The sequence below is a fragment of the Belonocnema kinseyi genome, chromosome 6, assembly GCF_010883055.1.
Source record: "Belonocnema kinseyi isolate 2016_QV_RU_SX_M_011 chromosome 6, B_treatae_v1, whole genome shotgun sequence".
NCBI classification, from domain to species: Eukaryota; Metazoa; Arthropoda; class Insecta; order Hymenoptera; family Cynipidae; genus Belonocnema; species Belonocnema kinseyi.
Window position 1 is genome coordinate 43,569,949 of NC_046662.1, and position 18,735 is coordinate 43,588,683.

The following is an 18,735-nucleotide window of genomic DNA, read 5'->3' on the forward strand; positions in this document are numbered from 1 at the left end:
CACGTGCAAAGATTTTGAAATTGCTGTTTGAATTTAAAATATTTTTTTAAAATTTCATTCAGAAATATATTTTTTTCAATTATTATTTTAAATTTAAACAATAATTTTAGAAACTTTAAAAATTGAAAATGATTTTTTTTATATAAGTATTTGTGAATATTACTTATAATGAATAAATAATGTTTTTTTAAAAAGATTTCAATTGTGTGAATTCGAGAATGTTCAAATTCGTTAATTTTATAAACTATCAGGATTTTTTCAATTCAGGAATTTTATTTTCTGGATTTTCCAGCCGTCCGACAAAATAAATGTGTTGAAAAAATATTTTTCTATTGTATTTAAATAAATAATTAATATTTATTTTAAAAACATTTTTAATTATTTAAATTCCAGAATTTTATAATTCGGGAATTTTATTATTTGACCATATTATTATGGGAAACCTAAAAAATCATCCAAAATAAAATTGAAAAATTCCCGGATAATAAAATTCCCAAACCCTTTGTAATGTTACCGAATTTGCAAATTCCCGACAGAAAATTTGTGAAAATTACGAAATACCCTAACTAAAAAATTCCAGAATTTAAACGGTGAAAAAAAATTTCAAATAATTTGTTTGCCTTAAAAATATTTATCAAATGTATCTTTAATGAATAAATAATTTTTGTAAATTTTAATTCTAAAAATTCGAGAATTTTTACATTTGGTAATGTTATAAACTATCGGGAATTTTCCAATTCGGTAATATTATAAACCCTTCTGGAAGTTTATTAGTCAGGAATTATTGTGGGAATTTTATAATTTTTGATCTTTATATGTCGGTAATTTTATAGTTTCGGGAATCTTATTATTCGAGAATTTTATTATTCGGCAATTATCTAATTCGGGAATCTTGCAGTGTCGGGAATTTTATTTTTTGGGATTTTAATTCATCTGACAAAATGAATATGTTAAAAAATATTTTTCTACTGTATTTTAATAAATAAATAACATTTATTCAAAAAACATTTGTAAATTATTTAAATTCGGGAGTCTAATTATTTGGCAATCTTATTACGGCAAACCTAAGAAATCCCGAAAATAAAATTCGCGACTCTCTAAAATTCCTGAATTAAAAAACAGCCAACAAATAAAATTCCTAAATAATATAATTACAAAATAAAAAATTTCCAAACCATTCGTAATATTACCGAATTTGCAAATTCCCGATAGAAATCTGCTAAAATTACGAAATATCCTAAAAGAAAATTTTAGAATATAAACGATTGCAATTTTGTATACATATTATTTATTGATTAATAATGCAATAATTAAATATTTCTTTCAAAAAAAATTCTCTTTGATGTGTAAAGTTTCTAAAATTATTGTTTGAAATAAAAAGATTTTTAAAGATTTTTAATCTAGAAATTTATTTTTTCATTTATTATTATTACACCATTAAGCCATTTCCCTTTCGGGGTAGGCGTGACTCACTCGGCAGGGGAAAGGATTAGTGTGTGGAAGGGATAGAGATTTTTCAGATTGATCCAGAATTCTCGTGCTATTTAAGTAAATAACACGTTCGTTCCGCAACACTGCTCCGACCCAGGTTGCTGATCAATCTCTCTAGCAAATTTAAACAATAATTTTAGAAACTTTAAACATCGAAAATATTTTTTTTTTAATATTTGTTAACTGTATTTTTAATAAATAAATAATATTAATTTTAAAAAATTTCAATTGTGTAAATTCGAGAATTTACCAATTAGGGAATTTTATTATTCGGAAATTTTTTCTCGGGATTTTTCAATTATCCCATTTGGAAACTGCACTTTACAAAATTCCAAGCAATTCAAAAGAAAAAATTGTAAAAACTATGCAATCAAGTGTTTAACAAGAATAAATGGGAGATTTCTGAGAATTCCTATCCATTATTATTATTAGATATCATAGGTTAGAATTAATTAAAAATTGAATTCAAAAGTATGAAAGCAACTATTTAAATTTGCCGCCTTAAGACGAAGTTTTTGGGACATGAGCGCGAGAGGCGCCACCGTCAGGGCCATTGTTCGTCCTTGGTCGCAGAACGCGCATTGAAACGTGAAATCATGAATTAAATGTACCTCCCAGAGACGATTTCGGCGGAATTTAGAAATCGCGGTTGAAGTACGGGCAATGCCGTAATCGCGACGTGCCTTGGTGCTCAGCTCTTCAGTAATTGAAACCAGTTTTGCGACGGAAGTGGCACGCGCTTGTTGCACAGTTGCCAAGGCGACTGATGATGTACCAAGTGCTATGAAAAAAAGGGCCCCAGCATCGAATAATCACTATTTCCTTATTTCTAACGGCCGTTTAATGCTCCCAATACGGCTGGACCTTCAATAAAATGGACTTCTCGGTCTTAGGACAATACGATCCGTCCGTAGACGCCACAGGAGCTGTCGCTGCAGAACATGATTTGTTGTGTGAGTATTCCTGTCACACTCGCTGTCACTGTTTTGACAGAACTCTTCCTACTCTTACAATTAATTCTCTCTCACAAACAACTCTACCTCTTTTTATTATCGAAATCAAAATACATACCTCAATTAAAAGTTCCACGTCAATCATTTTGATCCAGATTGAATAGAATTTGGCCTTTTTTCAATATTTTATTGCTACTTTTTAAATAGAATTATTTCTGCATAATCACCCTGCGAGACTGACGGATTATTTCGAGATTTTTTAAGTCTCATTTTCGACTTTAGACGCGGTTTCAATTTTTTGACATATGTCAACAAGTGTGCTTGCCTTTGTTACAATTTGTATCTAATTTAAACAATTTATTTTTATAAAAGTTACTTATCTATTAAAAATGGAATAATCAAATATTTTCATTTTAAAAATATATATTTTTTTATTAACTTTTTTTTAATTATATTTTTAATTGAAAATAACTATAATTTAAAAACAATTTTCATCCAGATTTTTTTATTGTTATTTTAAATTCAAACAATTTTAGAAACATCAAAAAAATATTTTTAATTAAAAATATTTGATTATTTAATTTTTAGGATTTTTTAGGTTTCCCATATTTAAATTCTTCCTTACAGTTTATAATACATATTATAGATATTATTATTTTTTTTTTTATAATAATTTTTAAAAAAGTTTCTGGATGAAAATTTTCTTTAAATTATAGCTATTTATATAGATTATAATTATTGTTGTTTTAAATTCAAACAATAATTTTAGAAACTTTAAACATTAAAAATATTGTTTTAAACATAAAAATAGTTGATTATTATATTTTTAATAAATAAATAAAACTTATAAGTATTATAAACTGTCGGGAATTTATCGATTCGGTAATATTATAAACTGTTCGTGAATTTTATTATCGGGAAATTTTCCAATTCTGGCATTTTATTATTCTGAAATTTTATTATTCGGAAACTTTAGTGTCGGGAATTTTCAAATTCAGCAATAATATAAATGGTTTAGGAATTTTATTATTTGAGCAGTTCATTATGGGATATATGGAAAATTCCGAAAATAAATCCAGTTATCTTTTTTTTTAAATTATTGTTATTTTAAATTCAATCAATTTTAGAAACTTAAAACATTAATTTTTTTAAATAAAAATATTTTATTATTGTACTTTTAATTAATAAATACAATTTATAATAAGTATTATAAATTGTCGGTAATTTTAGTTTATCTAATTTTTTGGTTGGGGAGAAAATAAAAAATTTTTCGAAGAAAAGTATGTTCCATCACTTCAAATATCTTAAGTTTCTAATCAAATTTTGTACATTTTTCTGAAAATGTGAATTTTGGGAGGCTTTATGAGAATAAAAAAGTCTTCTCAAGATTTCTGCAAAAAATTTTCATTCTTTTAAATTACTTTTAAGAGAAGATTTCCATAATTGTTTTAAAAAATTCTAGAAGATTTTGAGGCAATTTTTCTAAATATGCAGAATTTTTTTAGGAAAAATTGGAAAACATTTTTTTTTCAATTTTAAGTAAAATATAAGTTTTGGAAGATAACGAGAAAAATTATAAAAGCTTCTTAAGAATTTTGAAAGGTTTGTAGACCACAGAAATTTTTTCTTAAGATTCCTGCTAAAATTACAAACAAAATTTATTTTGAAAAACTAATTTTTACAAAAAAATTCCAAAAGGTTTATAAAAATGCAAAAAAAACCTGGAAGTTTTTCAAAGAATTTTTATAATCTTGAATGATTTTTCAAAATTTTATAAATATCACCTTTCAGGTTAAAAATAAAATTATTTGGTTGAAAATTTAAATATATTACAAGTATTTTAATTTTTAATATATTTTTTAAACAGTTTCATTTTAACTCGAAAATATGAATTTTCAACAAAAAAGGTAATTTTCAACCCAATAGTTACAATTTTAACTAAAATAAAAGATTTCAAAAGATTTAAAACTAAATGTAAGTTTTTGAAGATTTAAAAAAAAAATTCTGAGCTTTTTAAGAATTTTTGAAGAAAAAGAAATTCTTAAGATTCCTGGGAAAATTATGCATTATTTTCCATTTTGAAAAATTAATTTATACAAAAAATCTTCACAGCAAATTTCAAAAAACTTCAACAGACTTCTAAGCTACTTTTTTATTTTTAAAGATTTTTCAAAATTTTAGAAATATTACCTTTTTGGTCAAAAATACAATTTTTTAGCTGGATATTAATTTGCGTGTTTAAGAATTTACATATTTTGTTTAAAATGCGTATTCTCTGGAATAAATCAACTCTTTTTTATTAAGAATTAAAATATTTTTTAGTTGAAATATCGACCATGGTATGTTTCATTGAAAATTAATGTTTTTTTTATTGGAAAATCAACTGTTTGGCTAAATTTTAAAATAAAAATTCACCATTTAATGTGAGAAATTTATTCCCGGTTGAAAAATGAACTATTTCGTTGAAAATACATATTTTCGGACTGAAAAAATGAACTATTTCATGAAAAATTAATCTCTCTTGGTAAAAATTTTATCATGTTTTGTTCAAAATGCAACTGATTGAATTTTTTTTATTGAAGATTCAAATATTTTGTTGAAAAATTGTGCAATGCGTATTTCCAAAATCTTTTAGTTAACAAATGTTTAATTTTAGATCTTTTTTTAAGCGTGCATTTTCAATTAAAATAATTTGAAAATTTAGTTTTGAAGACCTAAACAATTTAAAAACAAGTTAAAAGGGTTTCAAATTAAAAATATGTGATAAAAAACGTTGTAAATTGAAAAACTGTAAATATAATTCATTAATGATTTTTAAAATTCATCTATAATTTGAGTATTAAAAATTGAACAATAATTCATTTTTAAAGATCAGTAGTTAATAAAATTTAAATGTCAAATTGAAACATTAATAATTTTTTATTTTTTGAGAAAATCTTGGAAAAAGTGGAAATTTTTACGTTTTCGAAAAATTTGAATAACTCCGGAAATATTTAACATTTTTTTAAGTTCCTTCGCTCATTTTGAAGGTAATTTCTAATATTTCTTTTTCTAACTCGTAAACACATTTTTAGAATATTTTTCTGTGGGTCAAATTTGGTACAAAAAATCGCAATATTTCAAAAATGTGTAAATACTTACAAATTTTGTTTATAAATAATAAAAATATTATTGTTTTGAATTTTTTTAATCACGCGAGTACAATCATTATTTAAAATTGAGCGATTTTTTTGCACCAGAGTGTTTCCAAATTTCTAAAATGATCGAAATTCGACTTTTCTTGCATATCGGCTAAGAAAATTGACGAAGAAATTTATTACGCTTCGTTCTATTATGAGGGAAAAATGCTCATTAAAAAAAAAGGTGTATATCTCATTTCCGCCCGTCATTCAATTTTCAAATAATTTCAAATGAATAGTTTCATAATTGAACACTTTTATTTATTAATAATTTTGTTTTAGGCTAAAATAAGAAATTATTAACCCATTCAATTAAAAAAAATTTAATTAAAAAAGGAAAATTTTCCAAATTTAGTAATATTTTCCAGTTTTAATTAAAATGAGCAATTATAAGTCAAATATACAAAACTGAATTGTTTTTAAATAAAAAGCCTTGAATCGTTAAAATTTCAATGTACTAAATTAAACTTTGACGTTAGAATTTTAATCGTTTCTTTTCCTTCACCCTGAATTTATCAGATTTATTTTTAAGATCTACATACGAGTTTATTGTATTGTTTATTTATGTTTTTGTAATTCTGTCTGAAATTGTTATCATTTGGATTTTATAACGTATTTTGTCTTCCGAAGTATTCAACTTTATTTGGCTATTATTGGGAAACAATCTTAGATGTCCTTGCTTGTTGATAGACTTATATCAATGTGGTTTAGTAGCTATTCAAATATTTTTCATACCAAGCAAATTATGTATCTCAATTTTAGAACTTTCTTACCTTATCTTATATCTGATTTTTCGTAAAATTTATTTTTATTCTACTGCTTTAATGGAATTTTTTTATTTCACATAATGACTTAACAAAAAGAAATTCAGATTTATTTATTTTTCTTGAATCTTCAAATTAGGAACTCTTAAAGGCAATTTAATATTCAGTTTAATTAATGGCTGCCAGTACAGAATTAGATAAACAGAATTTTTATCGAAAATTGGTTTATTGCATATAAAATTATTTTAAAATCAAGTACTGAATGTGGTAAACGAATTTTTCAGAAATTAAATTATCAAATAAAATTTTAGTTAAAATTTTACTTATTTTACGGTCGTAATTATTATTTATTATTATTTTGAAACAGATGAAAGTTTAATCTGAAAATCCTCAATCGACTTTTTTCGGAATTGGCTGTCTTTTTCCCCATAAAACTTTATATACACTGGCTCAGAAACTTTATATCTCGGAAACTTGTTTTTAATTTTTTTTTATCTGAAAATTAAATTTTTTATCGCAATGTTTCAAATTTTGGGTTAGTGTCACTTTGAGATTGTCATCTTCTATAGACTGTGTCCTCGAACCTGTATAACTTTTTTGTGATCCAACTTTCTTGGCCTCAATTTAGCAATAATACTTCAGCTTGAGAGTGGACTTTTGTTTTCGAGTCATTCCCCTGCGTCTACACTGTTTTTAAATTTCCCCAATTCTTGAAAAACTTCCGTTTGTTTTCTTGTCTTTAAAAAAAACTTTTAATTTACTGAATTATTTATTACAATTAACTTAACTTTTTTAAATTAAACATTGACACATAAGTAAATTATTTATAGAAAAATAAAGTATGAAATAAAGAAATAAAAACAGTAAATTGTAACACAAATCTTATTATTGAAATAATTTTCATGTCCTAAAATCTTACAATTTAAAAAAATAAATTCTTTCGTGGCAGAAATCATTAACAAATTATTTAAAAATATAAGCGTTCTTAAAATCCATTTTTTTCTTCACAATTTATATCCTCTTAGAGTGTTTACTCACCTAGAAAATAGAAAATTTTGAGGGAATTTTTCGAAATTTTTTTTTTTATTGTGATATAAAATTAAGTAACAGTTATTATTAATTTGAAAAATTAGCTTTATATTACTAGATTGAACTATTTTGTTAAAAATTGTTTTTTTTTTGTTGGAGATTAATTTTTTTAACTGGAAATATCACTATTCTATTTTTGATTGAAAATCGATCTTTTTTATTTAAAAAATCAAGTATTTAGTTTAAATGCACTTTTTTGTTTAAATTTATTCCTTTGTTGATGAAAATTAATTTTCTTGTTTAAAAATATCTGTTAGCTTAAAAGTTTCACTCTTGTTCAAAATTCTTCTTTTTTGTTTCAATTTTACTGTATATTTTTTGTTAAGAATCTATTTTTTTTATTGTGGAAAATTCACCATTTCAATTGATATTTTATCTTTTTAATTATTATTCTGTTGAAAGGTCGTTTTTTTTTGTTGAAAATTAATTTCTTTTTCTGAAAATTTAACTTTTTCCAGTTGAAAAAATGTTGAAACTTTTTAAGAATTTTGAAATGTTTGAAGTAAACCTTTTTTTTTTAATTCCTGGTGAGATTATAAATGATTTTCTATGTTGAAAATTAATTTTTACAGGAAATTTGGAAAAAAGTCAAAAGCTTTAAAAAAATGTCTAAAAAATCTGGAAGATTTTAAGGGAATTTTTCATTTTTTGAATTTGTTTAAATTCTTAAAACAATTTAATTTCTAAACTCGAAAATACGATAGCCTAACAAAAAAGTTTAAACTGATTTTTTCAATTAGTTGAATTTTTAAACAAAATTCAGGAAATGTATACTATTAGGAATAATTTTGTGTCAAAAAGACGAATTTTCAACTAAAATAAAATATTTCAAAAGATTGAAAACTAATGTAAGATTTTGAAGATTTCAAAAAATAATGTTAAAGCTTTTCAAGAATTTTGAAAGGTTTCAAGACGGTCGAAATTTTTTCTTAAGATTCCTGAGATACTTATAAATGATTTTCTAGTTTGAAAAATTAATTTATTCAAAAAATCTTAAAAGATTTCTAAAAATGTGAAATTCAATCTGGAAGTTTTTAAGTAATTTTATTTTAATTTTTGATCAATCTTAAAAACATTTTCATTTTTTAACTTGAAAATGTGAATTTTCAACAACATAATTTTGAACCCAGTAGTTGAATTTGAGACTAACATAAAATGTTTCAAAAGTTTTAAAACCAAATGTAAGTTCATCACTTTGCTTGAAAATTTAACTATTTTGTAGCAAAATAGTTGTTTATGTTGGTTAAAAATTCAACAAACTTAAATAATCCAGTTGAATATGCCATAATTTTAGTAGAAAATTGATCTCTTCGAATGAAAATTACTTTTTTAAACTAAAAATGTAATTATTTAATATTTAAAAAAAGCAACAGTTTGATTCAAAGTTAATCTGTTTTGGTTGAGAATTAAAATATTTGTTGATAAATAATATTTTCTTGTTGAAAATAGATCATTTTTAGATCATTCGTCTTTTTAGATTCAAACTCGATAATTTTGTAAAACTTCGTTTTTTTTCTTGTTGAAAATTCATGTGTTTGTTTTACAATTCGACCATATCAGTTAAAGATTTATCATTTTAGTTGAAAATTGATATTTTTTAGTTAAAAAATCAAGTATTTGGTTGAAAATTCGTCTTTTTCGTTTGGATTCAACTGTCAATTTTTCGGTAAGAATCTATATTCTTTCAATAAAAATTCAAGTACTTAGTTGAAAGTTAAACTCTTTTGTTAAACATTCATTTTTATTGCAGAAAAACTATTTTGTTGTAAGCTCCTGTCTTTTTTTTGTTAAAAATTAATTTTATTTACTGAAAATTTAAGTATTCCAGTTGAATTTTTGGTTAAACATTTATTTTTTTAGCTGGGTTTTTACAACTACTCTAGTTGAAAAAATTGTAAAGCCTTTTAAGAAGTTTAAAGTGTTTGAAGAAAGCAATGTTTTTTTAAGATTCCTTGGGAAATTTTAAAAAGTTTCAAAATATTTTTAAAAATGTCGAAAAAATCTTGAAGTTTTTAAGGGAATTTTTTTGTTTTAATTTTTTTTATTCTTTTTATTTGAAACTAAAAAAAAAATGTTTCAAAAGTTTTAAAACCAAATGTAAGTTTTTGAAATTTTCGAAACAAAAATTTTGATACTTTTTATAATTTTTAAATGTTTGAAAACTCATCATTTTAATTTTAATTCATCACTTTGGTTGAAAATTTAACTAATTTGTAGAAAAATAGTTGCTTTTGTTGGTTCAAAATTCAACTTTTCTATTTAAAGATTCCTAATTTCAGTAAAAAAAAATATCTTTTTGGTATGATATTCAACCACTTGAGTTGAAAATTCATCTTTTTGGATAAAAATTAATTTTTTAAACATAAAATCTAAGTAATCTAGTTGAATATTGCATAATTTTAGTTAAAAATTGATCTATTCGAATGAAAATTATTTTTTTAAACCCAAAATTTAATTATTCAATGTTTGGTATAAAATTTATGTTTTTTGGTTGAAAATTCAACTATTTAGTACAAAGTTAATGTATTTGGATGAAAATTAACTTTTTTTTTAATTCGTATTTTCAGGTTAAACATTAAAACATTTGCGTAGAATATTCGTTTCTTTTCGAAAATAATTAATCTTTTTTGCTTAAAAATACAGCTGGTTGAAAGTTCATAATTTTTTATTAAGAAAGCAACAGTTTGGTTCAAAATTAATTTGTTTTGGTTGAGAATTAAAATATTTTGTTGAAAGCTGGTCTTTGTTTGTAGATTTTAACTGTTTTCAATTAAAAATTATATTTTTTTATTCATCATTTTAGTTCAAAATTCATATTTTCAGAAATAGAATCAACTGTTTTGAAGAAAATTTAGCTTTTTTCTTTAAAATTCAACAATTTGGTAGAAAATTAAACTATTTTAGTAGAGAATTCAACTATTTGGTTAAATATTAAATTTTTTTTTGAAAATTTAATTAAACTTCGTCTTTGTTCATTGAAAATTCGACTATTATTAGTAAAAGATTGATAATTTTCGTAAAAAAATAACAAAACAAAAAACTAAAATTAAATGAATTTGAAAAAATAAATTGATAATAATTAAATAATGAATTAGTAATAATTTAATGCAATTAATTACATTAATTTAAAATTAAAATATATAAAAATTTAACTATTCGATTTGTGGTTGAAAATTGATCTTTTTTAGTTAAAAATTCATCTCTCCTGTTAAAAAATCATCTATCACGTTGAAAATGTAATACTTTGACTTGAAAATTTAGTAATTCGAAGCGTTTTAAATTGAGTTCATTCCAGTACCAGCATTAATTTTAATTAGAAGAATATATTACCCTATTTTCGTAAAAAAATGTTTTTCTTCTCTTCCTTATCTCTTTATTTACTTTCACAAAAGAAAAACCGGCCATTCAGTTTTACATATGAATACTACTATTTTGACACATTTAGATAGTTTCAAGGCCTGAAAAAAAAATGAATTATAATCCTAAATTTATAATTTATGTCTGGGAATTTCTATCCACAATTTGAGTAGACACCCTGTGGTTAATCTTCGAAAAATTTTCAATTAATAATTCAAAATCTGTCAAATTAATCCTGAAAGATCTCAAATTATTCTCCCTAAGTTCTCCAATATTTTTGAAACAGGGGAGGAACCGGCTTACGTATTGCCCGGAGATGGATTGGAGGAATTGGGACAGGAATTTGCCGGAGCTGAATATCATGAAAGACGAGCATTGCTCGCTGATGGAGGAGACCGATTTGGAGTGTCTACCGTTTCTTTCGATTCAATGGAAGAACTTTTATGGATGGGAAACCAAGGGGTACTAATTAAATCAGATTTTTTCGTTTTTTGTTTTGTTTTTTGTTTTTTTTTTCTTTCAATTTTCCCTAGGATTCTTTTCTTACTAGAGCGGAATTGATTTCAGGGTCACGTAACGTCTTATTATGGATCTAGTTTGCAAAAATACACCTCTTTTCAAGTGCACGAAAATCAAGAGGTTCGTCATATTCATTCCGAGGATACAGGAGTTTTAATGCTGACACGGAGCCAATTGCGATATCAGTTACGACGTGGTATCCCAATATTTACATATACGTATGTATGACCTGAATTACTTTAGGCTCTTTAGTTAACGACAAAAAGTTCCAGACTTGTTTTTATAATTTTTAATTGCACAATAGAAACTCGTACAATTTGACCACTGAATCAACAAAACCGGGAATTTACTTATGTAAAAACATGCGGAGATAATTGGAATATTTTTGGGATATTTTTTTTTTTTTTTTGCTAGAACTCAATTATCATGCTCGAGAAAGATCTATTGAGGAAAAAGTGGATCAAGAAATGAAATTCGAATTTTGGAACAAGTAAACTGGGTGGCCGTAAGTCAGGCAAAACCTGGAAATCAGGAAAAAATTTAGTCAGGGAAAGTGAAGAATTTTGAGGGGGGAAAAATGGAACAAACAGTCACTTGGAGCCACTTTTTTAAATGAAAATTTAGTTGTATACCGATTTCTCAATTTTCTTGAATTCTTTTGAATTTTTTGAGAGCATTTGAAAATATTCTTCAACATTTCTTTTAACAGATTTCAACTGATTGACGACTTGACCAGTAAGTTGGGAATTTTTTGACCCGGAATTTAACTTAAAACCGGGATCGCATTAAAATTCAAGTTTTTATTATTTTTACAATTTTGGTCAATTTAGAAAATAAATATGGTTTTTATTTTGGGACTGGGAGTTTCTGTAAATAAAATATAATTTCACTTGGAACAGAGAATTTTTAAAATGGAACGGGAATTTATAAAAATAATTATCCGTTTTTAAAATATTAGAATCCGTCGCAAGTTTAAAGTTCCGTTTTTCGAATTTCAGATAAATTCAAGTAATTTTTAGAGTAGGATTATTTTTTTCAAAAGAAATATTTCTGAATTATAATATGCATTTTTCGTTGCGAATTCATCTTTTTTTATTGAAAAATCGAACTTTTTCATTAAAAAAATTTTATTAGTTAAAAGTTAATATGTTTTGTTAAAAATTAATTTTTTTTTTTGAAGATTCAGCATTTTAGTTGGAAATTCATCTATGGTTGAAAATATAACTACTTTATTGAAGATAAATTTTTTTTAACTAAAAATGTAACTATTCCTAATAGAAAAATTTAACTATTCTATTTTTGATTTAAATTTTGGTATAAAGCTGATATTTTTTATTTTAAAATTAAACTTTTTTTTAAAAGTATTCTATTATATATAGTTCTATGTTGAAAATAAAATTACATGAGATTTTTAACAAAAAATTTAACTATTCTATTTTTGATTGAAAGTTTGGTTGAAAATTGCTATTTTTATGTAAAACTTAAACTATTTTGTTTGAAAAATTATTCTGTGATCTATAATTCTATGTTGAAAATAAAATTACATGGTTGACATTTATACTCTTTAGTTAAATTTTTTTTTGAAAATTCATCATTTTAATTGGAAATTCATCTCTGGTTGAAAATGTGACTTCGTTGTTGAAGATCTATTTTTTTAACTAAATCTTTAACTATTCTATTTTTTATTGAAAATTTGGTTGAAAATTGATATTTTTAATTTCAAAATTAAACTAATTCTTTGAAAATTTATGTATTTTGTGGAAACATTCTTCTTATTTTGTAGAAAATTAATTTTTATGGTTGAAAATTCTTCTTTTCGGTTGAAAGTTCTACAATTCCAGTTAGACTTATAATTTTGTTTAAAAGTTATTATGTTCAGTAGAAAATTAATTTCTTTAATTGAAACTATAACTGTTAAATTTTTAAAGGAAAATGTGTCTTTTTGAATTGAAAATTGAACTATTTCGTTAAAAATCCACGTATTTTGTTTACAAAAATTGATTTTTTTTTTGTAGCAAATGATCTTTTTTTTTGAAGAATTCATTTTTTCTGTTAAAAATTTAAGAATTTCATTTTAATATTTGTCATGTTAGTTGGAAATTCATTTTCTAGGTAGAAAATAAAATTCATGGTTGACATTAATACTGTTTAGTTAAAATATATATATTTTTTTTAATTTACCATTTTAATTGGAAAATTCATCTCTGGTTAAAAATGTAACTACTTTGTTGAAAATCGATTTTTTTTAACTAAAAATGTAACTATTTCTAATAGAAAATTTAACCAGTTTGCTCAAAATTAATTTTTTTCTTCCATAAACATTAGATTTTTTAGACAACATTTTTTATACTTCAAAGTTGAACAATTTTGATGGAAATTTATCTTTTTTAAATTGATAATTCAACTATTTTGTTGGAAATCCACGTATTTTTATAAAAAATCAAGTTTTAGTTCGTAGAAAATGATCTCTTTCTGTGAAAAAATCTTCTTTTCGTTTAAAAATTCAATTATACCATTAGAATGTTTATCATATTATTTGGAAATTCATCTCTGGTTGAAAATGTAACTACTTTGTTGAAAATCAATTTTTTTAACCCTAAATTGAACTATTCCAAATAGAAAATTTAACTTCTTCGCTCAAAATTAATTTTTTTTTTCTCTCATAAGAATGAGATTTTTAAGACAAAATTTAACTTTTATTCTTTATTGAAAATTTGGTTGAAAATTGATATTTTTTATTTCAAAATTAAACTTTTTTTTTTGAAAATTTATATTTTTTGTGGAAGATTAATTTTTATGGAAAGTTTAACAATTCCAGTTAAAGATTCATCATTTTAGATTAAAGTTATTATGTTTAGTAGAAAATTAATTTCTTTAATTGAAAATGTAAATGTTCCATTTTTAGATGCAAAAATCGATTTTTTAAATAAATTTATCTTTTTCTTTGAAAAATTCATTTTTTCAGTTAAAAATTCAAGCATTTCATTTGAATATTTATCATGTTAGTTGAAAATTCACCATTTTAATTGGAAACTCATCTGTGGTTGAAAATGTAACTTCTTTGTTGAATATCAATTTTATTGCATAGGAATTTAGATTTTTAACATAAAATTGAACTATTCTAATTTTTGTTGAAAATGGATGTTTTTTGTTTTAAAATGAAACTATTTTTTTTAAATTTGTATTTTAATAGAAAATAATTTTTTCTTTGAAAAATTCTTCTTTTCGGTTACAAATTCAAGTATTCCATTTAAATATTTATAATTTCAGTTTAAAATTCATCTTCTAGGTTGGAAATTAAATTACTGAGTTGATATTTATACTTTTTTAAAATTAATTATATTGTTTGAAGACTCATCATTTTAATTAAAAATTCATTTGTTTGGTTGAAATATGATTTATATGCTTGAAAAATTGTTTTTTCTTTGGTATAAAAATATTTTTTATCGAAAATTTAACTTTTTTTTTTATTTTTTTGTTAATTTTTTTTTAAAATGAAAATGTAACTATTATTCCAATTGAGTATTTCATCATTTTAGTTAAAAATTCATCTCATTGGTTGAACACTTATGTTTTGACTAAAAATGTAATTATTTTATTTTTGGTTGAAAAATGATATTTTTTGGTTGAAAATTGGTCCATTTTGGTATAAATTGAACTTCTTGTTCAAAACTTCACCTTTTTGTAAAAATTTCGAATTATTCTAGTTAAAAATTCATCACTTTAATTAAAAATTCGCCTTTCTGGTTTAAAATTCAATAATTTCAGTCAAAATTTTGAAAATTGATCAATTTGTTTGGAAGTGTAACTATTTTTTTAAGTTTATTTTTTTCTACTGAAAATTTAACTTATTCCAGTTTAATATTCCATAGTTTAAGTTGAAAATTCATCTGCTTGGTTGAACATTAATTTTGTCATGTTAACCGGTAAAATTAAAAATCAATTTTATTCTGACGACAGTAAAATTCAATTTTTCATTATTTTTATCATTTTTCTCAATTTAAAAAAGGGATTTCTATTTTATCTTCAGTTGCAGATTTTTCAGATTATCTCGGTTTAATTAAATAATAATTTATCATTGAATTTCTATTTATTTATAAATCAAACGAAAGTTGCCTCTTTGGTACAAAATTTATATTTATTGTAGAAAATGCATAGTTCTTATATAATTTTTAACTATTTCAGTTGAATTTTCATCGTTTTAGTTGAAAATATATTAATAAAATAATATTAAATAATAAATTAAATTAAATAAATTAAAATAAAAAAATAATATATAAAATATATTATATAAAATAAAATAATTAATTCCTTCAAATGAAAATTTGATTGTCCATTTTTAGTTAAAATTTGATTTTTTTCTTGTCAAAATTCAACAATTTGAATGGAAATTTGTCTTTTTAATTGAAAATTCAACTATTTCTTTGAAAATCCACATATTTTGTTGAAAATCTTTTCTTTTTTTTTTTGTAGAACATGATCTTTTTCTTACCAAGTTTATCTTCTTGTTTAAAAATTATTCTTTTGGATTATAAATTCAAGAATTACGGTTAAATATGATCATTTTCGGATTTTGGATGAAAAATTATTTTATATTTTTGCACTGAAAATGTAATTATTATTATGTTTGAATATTCCATAATTTTAGATAAAAATTCGTCTCTTTGCTTGAACATTTATTATTTGACTACAAATTTAAGTTTTCAATTTTTAATAGGAAAATGATCTTTTTTAGTTGAAAATTTATATTTTTTTTGGTAATAATTAATCTTCTTGGTTGGAAATTAAACTATTTCAGTTAAAGATTGACAATTTTAGTTGAAAATTTATCAATTTGTTTGAAAATGTAACTTTTTTCTGAATTCACTTTTTTTGTGGAAAGTAATTTTTATAACTCAAAATTTAATCCTATTCCAATATTTTATTTATAGCTTTACTTAAAAAAAACTTCTGTTTTATTGGAAATTCATTTTATTAACCTAATATTTGATAATTTAAGTTTTGATTTACAGTTTTGCTTTTTTAGTAAAAATTAATTTTGGTTGAAAGTCCATCTATTTCAGTTTAATATTAATTGTTTTAATTGAAAACTCATCTTTTTATTCAAATTAAAAAAAAAGACCCTTAAAAAATGGACAAAAATACAAATTCTCATTTTTCTTTCCTCTTTTCAATTTTTGTCCAGAGATTTTTTTGTTGGGAAATTTTCTTATAAAACATCCAACAACTATAAAAAAAAAACAATTTTTATAATTTATTTTCACAATATTTTTAAATTGTTTTCAGTTTACATGATTTTTTAAAAATTCATCTTTAATTTTTTTAAATATCATCGAATTCTTACTTCCTTTAAATTCCTTTAAATTAGCTTTATAAACTATTTTCAATTTTAAAATAACTTCAGAATAATTTATTCAAAATTCAAAGCTTTTATTAAATTTCAAATATTATTTCAGTCTAAAATATTTATATTTTTAACCATTTAATTTGACATTGTTTTAATTTAAAAAAAAAGAACAATCACCTAATATTTAGAAATATCGGAATTAATTAAAAATCAGTAATAATTATAAATTAAATTTTGAAAACTAAGAAAAAAAAATAATCTCCAAACGTTACAATATTCATGATTCTATTTCAAAAAATTTAATTTGCAAGTCAAATTTTTTAATTTTGATGCATAAATAACAAAAGTTGAAGAAATATTATTTTTAGAAAAAATTCGATTAAGTTGAAAAGATATTTAGAAGTTTTGAAAAAATTCAAAATCAATAAAAAATTTGAAATAATTTAAATGAAGTGTCTACGTCTACCGAAAAAATCCGGCTATTCGTACCAAAATTTTGGTGTAAATAGCCCACGGTCTAATTTAAAATAAAATATCAATTTTGGCAGAATTCGAACAGAAAATTTAGAAGCTTTATAAAACTTCAGAATAATAATGTAACATTTCCTAGTAAAATTGAAAATGATTTTTTATCCTAAAAATTTAATTTTAAGTGAATATTTAAAAAGATATAGAAAGATTTACAAAATTATCAAAAATGAATGTGGAAGATTGTCAGATAAATTTTTTTTTTTAATTTGGCAGAATTAAAAAAATAATAATTTTAAGAAAAATTAAAATCATTCTAAAGGATGCTTAGAAGTTCTGAAAAAATTTGGATAAATAATATAAAATATGAAAAAAATGTATAACAACATTTAGATGTATTAAAAGTTTAAAATAAAATTTCGAAACATTTTAATTATTTTTAAACTATTTGAAATTAAAATAATTTTTTATTCATTAATTGATTCCTCAATTGAAAGTATTGACAATGATAACTTGTATTTATATTTTTGGAACTGAATCGGGAATTTTATTTTTTTCTTTGATTAAAACGGCCACCCTGATTTATCCAAGGAAGATAATTTACAGGATTTTTTTCCCCAACATTTCAGCCGAATTCTGTTGAATAAAAATATTTTCCAACCTTTTCCTCTTACTTTTAATATTGCAGGTCAAAAAATATGGCGGATATGCAATGCATGCTCCAAATTTCTCCGACGAGATTATTAATGGCTGGTCATCAAGAAAAACTGATTGATTTTAATCTCACGAGATACACTCAGACAGGATTGGTCAGTATTTTTTGTCGTAATTATAACTCTGGAATTATTTTCTATTTTTTCACAATTTAACTGAATCGAAACATTTATCTTTTCTACTTTATATATATATTTTTTTAATCTCAATTCTATTAGCTGTAATTTTTCTCTCATATTATTTTAATTTTAATCATTCTTGTTTAATTTAATTTTCATTTGTTATAAAAATTTAAATAAAATTTAATATAATAAATATTTTACAACGTTTGAATAATAAATAACGACTTTGTTTATAAATTACATATATGTATTTTAAATAAATGTGATAGAAACGTCATAATTACTTATTACCCATATTTTACAAAAAATATTTCTTTTATCAGAAAAAGTATTTGAAATTTTTCCAACATTTTTGTTTTAATTCTAAATCTGTTGCACCATACAAGCAAATTTTTTAACAATAATGGTGATAGGCTGGTATAATTCTATAAAAATTTACCTTTAAAATGATCCTAGAAATATTTAAAAAATATTTATTATAATAGATTTGATTCAAATTTTAAGAAAACATTGAAATTTATACTATGTTTGCACAATTTTTCTTCAAAAATGGAAACAATTGAAAATAAACATTGATATAATTTAAATTAAAAAATTGGGGATCGTCTATAAACTATTTTTCCCTTTTTTAAAGATTTCTTAATTTTTCTCCTGTTTTTGAGAAACTTTCACTCTCTCGTTTTTTCGCTTACTTTTTAACTCAATTAATAGAACCTTAACAGAAAGACTAAT

At 22.6% G+C, this 18,735-nt stretch overlaps 1 protein-coding gene across 5 annotated transcripts in view; it reads left to right on the plus strand.

Moving 5' to 3' along the window:
* The first annotated feature begins 2,076 nt into the window (after window positions 1–2,076).
* LOC117175725 (PAN2-PAN3 deadenylation complex catalytic subunit PAN2) overlaps window positions 2,077–18,735 on the plus strand; it is a 145,912-nt gene continuing 129,253 nt past the window's right edge. For all 5 annotated transcript variants that reach the window (XM_033365506.1, XM_033365508.1, XM_033365509.1 and 2 more), the window contains exons 1-4: window positions 2,077–2,444; window positions 11,120–11,295; window positions 11,401–11,570; window positions 17,856–17,976. In XM_033365506.1, the coding sequence (XP_033221397.1) occupies window positions 2,366–2,444; window positions 11,120–11,295; window positions 11,401–11,570; window positions 17,856–17,976 (546 nt within the window). In that variant the 5' untranslated portion in view covers window positions 2,077–2,365. The remainder of the gene's footprint in view (window positions 2,445–11,119; window positions 11,296–11,400; window positions 11,571–17,855; window positions 17,977–18,735) is intronic.